The sequence below is a fragment of the Coloeus monedula genome (genome assembly GCF_965178545.1).
Source record: "Coloeus monedula genome assembly, chromosome: 2".
In the NCBI taxonomy this organism is placed as follows: domain Eukaryota; kingdom Metazoa; phylum Chordata; class Aves; order Passeriformes; family Corvidae; genus Coloeus; species Coloeus monedula.
This window is the reverse complement of record NC_138782.1, coordinates 70,501,154-70,509,925: the sequence shown is the minus strand read 5'-3', so window position 1 is coordinate 70,509,925 and position 8,772 is coordinate 70,501,154. Positions and strand designations below refer to the sequence as shown.

The 8,772-nt window shown below is 43.7% G+C and overlaps 1 protein-coding gene across 1 annotated transcript; it reads right to left on the bottom strand.

The window, feature by feature from the left end:
* Nucleotides 1-1,329: 1,329 nt before the first annotated feature.
* On the bottom strand, nucleotides 1,330-5,377 carry FAM162B (family with sequence similarity 162 member B; the record flags this gene model as incomplete). The annotated part of the gene is made up of 4 exons (XM_082276754.1): nucleotides 1,330-1,446; nucleotides 1,661-1,769; nucleotides 4,714-4,825; nucleotides 5,260-5,377. 4 exons carry the CDS (start codon nucleotides 5,375-5,377, stop codon nucleotides 1,330-1,332), a joined length of 456 nt encoding a protein of 151 aa, XP_082132880.1.
* Between the last annotated feature and the right edge of the window lie 3,395 nt (nucleotides 5,378-8,772).

The window sequence follows — 8,772 nt, the reverse complement described above, 5'->3', positions numbered from 1 at the left end:
GAGATTATGACATAAGGTCAGCTCTGGTGTACTCATTTGCAAGTAGGGGCATGATTATGATGATGTTACCGAAACAGATGAAACCAGTATGGAGAGAAAAACAAAATAAAACTGTGATACTAATTTCTCTTTTAAGTTTGGCATTTTATATGCAATCTGAAATGTCCCATCAGTTACAAAGTCTGTTTAAAAATACAGGGGTTTGGGTTTAATTAAAAGGGTACCATTTGTTCTGCTTAAATGTGAATACTAACTAGCTAATCTATGCAACTATGCAGAGCATAAAATTTTTTTTATTAGTTCCCTACTCTTGTTACACTGAATCATATCTAATTTTTTTGTCATTGCACTTTTGTCTGAGGACTGGTTCAATACAGCTTTTTAATTTTCTAGTATTTGCTTTACACACTGTTGCTAGCAGCAATCAGAAAATAGTAATAATGTTGGCACAGAAATGTTAGCTGTAGAACAAGTTTGCAACTGGAAACTATTTATTGTTGGGCCTGTCTTTAAAAAAAATAGTAAAGATGCACTATTGTCTTTCTTCCGTGGTTAATTCTCAGTTGGTTTAAATTTATTAAATTGTACAACTGAGAATTTTTGTAATAGGTCTGCAGATTGATATGTGGACTTAATTGTGACCTCAAGATTTCACTGAAATCTGGAATGAGAAATTTCAGTTACTTCTGGCGCAATGTCTTCATATAATGCGTGGAAGCTAAATTACCTGTATTAACTTCAGACAGTAATAGTGCATCTTTAAATCCAGGCCAAAGGCCCTTTACTGTAACAGAACACATATAAGTAGTATGCAATATTATGGAATGTTAAATCTCCAAATACCATACAGAAACCAATAAAACCTATTTTACAGATGTTTATTGTATTTATTTAGTGATTCAATAAGTGTTGCTTCTTAAAACTAAAAAATGCAAGTGCCATTTTGAATACAGCATTGATGCTAATGGATTCAAACTGGCAGATTTGTGCACTGAAAAACTGCACTGTCACCAGACAGAAAATTTCTTGGGTTTAAATGTTTTGTGATTATCTAATCAACGATACCTGATATTCTTAGGAAACTACCTCATCTCCTTTAAAACTAAATGCTTTTAATCATATGCAAAACATTCTAAATAATTTTAATTACATGCAACAAGTACCCTAAATATCTCCCTAATGAAAGAGACCCTCCCTTTTTTTTTGTGATGCCCATATTGGCTCCAGAGTGTGCATACTTCAGTTGTCCATTTAGGGGTGAAACTCACTAATTGCTCTCAGCAGCTGTTCATTTTGCTCTTCCGAGGACATTCAGCATTTCAGAGGGAGTTACTTTGTCTTCGCCTCCGCGGCCAGCGCAGCCTCCGCAGCCAGTGCAGCCTCCTTCCGCCACTTGGCCTTCTTTGCCAAGTTCAGGCTTGTTAAGGACTCGTGACGTGCAGCAGCCTGAGGAAGTAAAAGCATAGGAGTAAGGATGCGCCTGGGGAAAGCTACCCAACCTTGGGAATGGGCAACAACCACTTATCTGCTGGGGGGGTGGCAGAGACTAGGTTAGCTAAAACTTAGGCAGTTGTGAGCTGCTGCTCTTGGTTTAGGTTTGTGTGCTTTTCACAGAAGCCCGTCATTTTAAAGTGTGCTACTTTAAAAGGGTCGTACTCACCTTCTTAGCTGAAGCAATCACCGCAAAACAGGCAACAATTGAGAGACCAATCATGATGTAACAGGCTTTCACTCGAGCTTTGTTTCTTGCCTTGTCTAGCATCTCTGGCCTGCAATTAAAGTGGTTGAATTGAGTCACTACAAAACGGCAAAGTATCTCTTCAAAGCACTGCAGACATAACATCACAGTTTAAAAATAAATACAGAATTAGCTTCTGAAACAAGCATCTTCAGCTTGCTGCGGTTCGTTATGTATCAGCCATTTTCTGATGCTAATCCATTTCCCTTGGAAAAGCAACATTTAATGGATTTAGACTGTTTGGGGTTTTTTTTAAGCTGGAAAAAGAAAAATTGTTCAGGCAATAAATGTTTGCATTTCAGTGCTTGGGGTAAATAGACCAGAAATCATACTTTAAACTCTAAATGTAGTGAAAATTAAGGGGGGTTATCTATTTAAAACAGATGGAGATGTATATGTGGTGTTAGATGGATGAAGTAAAAGCAAGTTTCCTTTATTCAAAGTTAACTTTAGAAATCAGTTACTGCTATATCTAACCTGTTCAGGTGGTGTTCTGTAGGCTAAGGTCTTTACATCCTTGGATTCTTGATTAAAGCAGAGTTTGTACTGCTATGAGTTAGAGGTTTTAGTTCTTTATTAAAGCAGCAGCCTGACAGAAAGTGGGCAGCTGATGTCAGCCACCTCACTATTTCAGGAACACACAAATAAACAAGAACAATCTACAGGATTATTTTTGCTGGTCATCAAAGGCGAAAGTAGTGCAAACTGCCCTCTGTTTGGCAGTAGTTGGTGCAAAGAGGAGGCGTTTTACAGCCCTGCAATCTGCCTTGGTACAGCTCCCACTTCCACCCTCCTCTCTTCCGAGCTGGCAGCGTGGCCCTGAGAACCAGCAGTACAGGTAATCGTGCAGATTGTCCCAAAACGTTCAGCTAAGTCTTTTTCCAAGTCAGACATTATACTTGGGAGTACAGTTTTTAAGATGTTCATAATAGTATTGGCTGTGCACCATTTTCCTTTCATAATTCATCATGGGAATGCTTTATATATATATATATATATAGATAAATATATATTTGTGAGATATAAGTACCTGTTTTATACATATGTATAAACCCACAACTATATGTGTAAAAAGAATAGTTGCATAAGGAATTGATGTTGTGTTCTAAGTAAAGATGGTGTAATGCTCTCTTTCCTCCAAAGCACATTTAGCTTTACTTTAGAGTAGCGTGGTGGGATGGGGCAGAGCTGGGGATTTTACGGTGCCCGTGAAAGCCTGCACCAAGGCTGAGGGCTGCAGTGCTTCTCTGTAAGGTTCAGTGTGGTGGAAGAGGACAGGTCCCATGAGTGGCAGTGCTGTGCCATCCCTTCCTTGCCAGCACACACTGGAGCACGTTGTGCACGCTGTGTTTCTTGAGCTGACTAACAATGCCTGCAGTTCTAAGGAACTGCTTCTGGTTTGTACAGTGATAAAAATCATCTTCAAAACAAACTGTACATCAGACTGGCACGTAGGATCATTAATCCAATAATCCATTTGTGGCAACAAAAGCAAAACCATAAATGTTATTAGTCTGATGTATTAGCCTAATTATATTTCACAGCACACTAATTGAAACTCCTCTGAGGCAGATTTTCACTTTCTCCCTGCTTTCTGCATCTGCTTTAAGGAAAACAGACCTCACAGTGTTCTTCTCTAATTGCATATTAGGGCCTTTGCTATTCAATCCTTAATCAAGACTCCAGGTAAACCTCTGCTGAAGTCAGCAACAGCTGAGGTTTTTTTAAAAAACAAACCACAACAACCTTGAATAAAGACTGTAGATTTTCAGCAGTTAGATTGTGTTCACAGGTAACACCACCTTGCAATTCTTTTTTTAACATGAGTTAAAACAGTGCCACAGTTCAGCTTCAATATCTCACAATTAACTACTTCTAGTATATTACTATTTATGGTCTTAAGAGTTCTAAAAATACTTTGCTCATCCAGAAAGCACGAAGTGGTGACACGCACTTGCCAGGCCAGAAAGGAGTGATTTTTGTGCATGTATATGACTGGCAAATGCAATGTGTCTTTATAAACAACTCCCAACGACTTGAATAGCATTTACAGCTTCTGAGACATCTGAACCTTCATCTAGAGGAAGATGGTGAAACTAAGCGCAGGAGAGGTTAGACTGTCCAGAAAGTCACTGTCCAGCTCAGCAAACTCCAGTGAAACTGTCAGGAACCAACAAAAACAGGCAGAGGATGTACCTGTTGCTTTACACAGCTCTGCACACTGCTTATTCTCAACGTGTCACCCAAGGCAGGGACATACTGTTATGATAAAAAGTAGTGTCCTGGAGAGATGTCTATCATGCTATCTAACATCGTAAGAAAAGGGAGCCTTAAGCATTAGAGGGGTTTCAGGTATTTAGTGACTGACTCCCTTAGGGGTTGCTAATTTTCAGCAAGTCAGAGAACTGTAGAATCCGTGTGGTTTTGGAGGGAATGGACCTTCAAAGATCATCTAGACCAGTGCATCAGCAAGAATGGGAGACTGAGGCTATGTCAAGCACTCAGTTTTCCTTGATGAGAGATGCTCCTGTCATTACCTCCTTCCCTATTTTTCCTCAAATTCTATAATAAAAAATAATTTTTGTATGTAATCATTCAGTGACAGCTCCCTTAGAATAGGTTATGCAAGCTATAAACAGAAAATACTGTTTACCAATAGCATCCTTCTCTGATTGCACATTAGGAATAAGCAAAACAAACAAGCCAGTACATAAATGTAACCAAGGCTGTCTATTCAAATGGAGCCAGTTCTTAATCCCAGGCTCTAGGGACTCCAGCAAGGAACATTTTCTCATCTTAACCTCTAACCAGGACAGGAAATTCTCTTGCCCTCTAATTTTTTTCCAAGTCTCAGTGTTGTAAAACTGACTGTTTTAAACTCTGTGGAAAAGCTTTAATTTTTCCACAGGATCGGGATCACACCACTGCTTTCCCTTCAGCTCCATGTTACCCTTGGACAAGGCCAGCGCACTTACGGGATCCTCAGAGGAATCTCTTCTTCTGTCTTGAAACGTCCAGTCCAGAGGAGGATTTTTTTGTCAAACTTCGAAGGTTTGTAACTTGCAACCACCTTGTGAGCCTGCTCAGCTTAAAGAGTAGGAAAAAAACCCACTTTGTAAACCGTGCACTAAGAGAGAACTACAACTGGTAGTAACGGGTGGAAGGGAAAAACCCTGCCCATCCAGGTATTTGGAAGAGTAATTTAGGGATCAGACCTTCAGGTCTCGGCTACGCAGTCACCTCCGCGCAATCTCTGGAACATCCCCGCATGCAGCGAGTGTTCCTGCGGGTCTGGTTCGACCTCCCCGCCGCCCGCGGGTGTGGGTACCCAAGCCAGCAGGAGAAGCTCGGGACCACCCGAGCTGCGGTGCCACCGGCGGGCCGCCCCACCGGGCAGCCCAGCCCAGTTCCGCCCGGTCCCGAGCCGCCCGCTCGCGCATCTCCCCGTCAGCCCCGGGACGCTGCCGCGGCTCCGGTCCCGGCCGCTCCGCTTCCCCGCGCCGCGGCGGGCAGCCCCTTACCGCGGGTGGTGCCCGGGCTCCGGGCGGGATCCCCGCCGGCCGCGGCTCCCCGCGGTGCGGGCGGGCGGAGCGGCGTGGCGGACAGCAGCCGCCCCGGGCGGAGGCGCGTCGACAGCATGGCGAGGATGGCGAGGAGCGGCAGGACCGTCTACTCCGGCCGGCCTCTCTGCCTCGGCCGGACCCTCTGCCGCAGCGGGAGCGGCCCCGGCCCCGGCCCGGCCCGGCCCCGCCCCACCCCACCCCATCCCGCCCGCGAACCCTTCCAGCCGCGCCCGGAGGAGAGGCGAGACGAGGCGGGACGGCTGCCGACACCCGGCGGGGATCGGTCCTCCGGAGGAGGCATCCTGCTCACCTACCGCGGTCACGGATTGCAACTCTAGTGTGGAAAGGTCAGCGTCCAAGACAAAACTCGGTTAAAGAAACAGACGCGGTAGTTCAGCTTCATGTTAGGACGTGCAGCTGCTGAAGTGAGTCCTGAGGAGGGCCACAAAAACGACCAGAGGCCAGGAGCACCTCTTCCGTGAAGACGAACAGAGAGCTGGGGTTGTTCAGCCTGAAGGAGAGAAGGTTCCAGGGAGACCTTACAGCACCTTCCAGTGCCTAACGGGGGCCCACAAGAAGGATGGAGAAGGGCTTTTTATAAGGGCATGTAGTGATTCCTATACCCCTATTACAAGGAGTAATGGCTTTTAACTGAATCAGGGTGGGTTTAGATTAGGAAGAAATTCTTTCCTGCGAGGTTGGTGAGACACTGGCACAGATTGCTCAGAGAAGCTGTGGATGGCTGATCCCCGGAAGGTTGAATGGGGCTTTGAGCAACCTGGTCTAGTGGAAGGTGTTTCTGCCCATGGCAATTAGATGATCTTTAAGGTCCCTTCCAACCCAAACCATTCTATGGATCTATGTAGAGTATAAGTTCTGTGACACAGACCTGCCCACATTTGTGTTTCTGTCATTTTACTGCTTTCAGAAGGCTCAAACATATTGATTCTCATGGTACACTTCTCCATCTACTTCAACTGAACAACTTTTTTTTTCCCTTTCACATCCTGCATAGAGTAAGACTTTATTAAAAAAACAAAACAAAACAAAAAAATCCCCTAAAAAATATTCAGAGAAGTCTGCTCAGAGTAGACATTTACTAAGTAACAGCCTGTGTCAGCACGATGTTCGTGACATTGTAAGACTGTCTCAACAGAACTGTGTCTGATGCACCAAGTAGTGGAAGATTTTACATGCATCAGTCAAAGCCAGAATGGCTGCACATGAACAGAGGAAGTCCTGCTCCCCAGGGATGGATCACTGTCTGGCAACAGCTTTAAGTCCTGTGCTCAGTGTGACAGCACTAAAGAGGAGTTTGGAACTGTTTGTAGCCAAAACCACTGGCTATCTTTTTCAGGAGCAGAGCATATAACAAAAGGGAAGAGATGCATCTCTTTGCACACACACACACACACACACACACACACACACACACACACACTCTCCTTAAGCACCTGTGCCCTCTTTCAGAATGTTGTCAAGGAGATGAAGACATATCAATAGAAATGACCTAGGGGATGATACTTTCCCTTTGCTCCAAGACAGTGGCATCATGTCAAGCAGGGCTCCTTGTCCCTGAAGACAGAGTCAGCACATCTGGGCTGGGCTCAGCATCATACATTATGAGCAGCATCCCAGACACTGCTGTTAGTTGCCACTCATGATGGTCACCCACACATTCAGAGTCGCTGTAGTTCCAATGGTCATCAGCAGAGCTGCTGGGAGGTAGCTTGGAGCTCACATAGTTTCCAGCACTTGCCAAAGAACTGCTCTAAAGATTGTGGGCAGCTGGAAGGCATCTACACAGCCAGAGCTACTAAAATCTTGAGGGAATTATGCCCTGGAGGACTTCAAACACTTGGTGGCCTTCATAGTCTTCATTGTCTCTGAAGATACTGTACATTGTAGGATAGTATCTTCAGAATGCATCATTTAGCATTAATAGTAATGAATGACATAAGCCCTAACAAGGATAATAATGTTTACATCCAGAGCAGCCTCCTGCTGACCTCAACAAACAGCATTTTCACATTTGATTTCTCTGTGAACAGCACTGTATTTTGAGACATTTGTTCTCTCTACTGCTCTCAGAGATGGAAAACATGCCTGTGGGATGTTAGTGTTTTGGGAAGTGGTTTCAGGATCTTTCCAAAGTAAGCAAGCAGAGTGTGCTCTGAGCCAGAAAAAAAGAGCTGGTCCCTTTGGCCTCACATAGCCTGACCTATGGGCCATGGCTCTAGGAGAACCAGGAAAAGACTTTGCAATGGCTCTGGAAGGTGATTCCTTTTCTGTGCTCTGGGGATGAAAATCTGTTTCAGGCTCATTTAATGTCCCCGTGTCTAGTAAGAGGAGTAGTTACATTGCTGGAATACTTACTGCACTGGGCAGGGGAATGTGCACAAATACTCCTTTAGCATAATGAACTCCTATTTTAAGGTTTTTCATATCCTTTGTATAGGGTAGCACAATCCCTTTGTGTTCTACTCACATATGATCACTTGCTTCTTGCAGACAAGGCATTGAAAAACATGTAATGCATCTTGGTATAATGTCTCTTTTTTGCTGCCAAGCCAGGCTCACAAACCTGTTACATCCCCTCTGCTCCACTGTTGACTGTGCTTTGCACAGAAGACCCGAGCAGCTGGAGAATTAGATGTAGCATCTAGAACTCCTTTGAAATTCTGCCATATGTGATGTCTTTCCTCAGAGATACCTTGGTAGAGACCTTCACTGCTGTCACCAGGCCCTGTTCATCAAGACACTCTCCTCAGTGTCCTGCAGGATAAATCCCCTAGCACACACAGCTTTCAATCTAAAGGATGTTTCTAAGAAGCAGGCTGAGCTCTACAGTAGAAACACTTTACAGGTGCACGTATCGCTGTTGTTCAAGGCCTAACAGAAGCTCATGGGGAGAGGTAAGGAAATTAAGTAAGCAAACTCAATTTTAAATAACAATATGGCTTTAATCATTCCCTTCTGTGTAGCTTCAAGGTGTGCTACACTCAACACTTTTGAAAACAACAAATACAGGTACAACATTCCAGTCAAATTAACTTTTCTAACCAGCTGATTGCTGACAGTCATGCAATGTAAGCTTTGCTTCTCTCTTTTAGGGGAAGACTTCTTGCTGCACTGGCAGTCAAATTGCAGGCATTTTACCCTTATAATACATAACCTCATATGCAAAAAAGTATTTGCAACAATGGACGTATAAACAGCATTCAACATATAAACATATACACATAACCCTTCATTCCTCCAATTAGCATCAGAACATATGTAATTACACAAATCTGTATGTGAATTGCACTCTTGCCTTCCAAATGACTTTAAAATATCTTCATAGATACACAATATCCAGGATTTTAGTATTATTTTACAGTAATATCGCACAGAATTTAAAATAGCAAAGTTTCTATGTTCTGGGCTTTAGGAATATGGAAAAGTATTTTCCTGTTCCTGTATTGACAA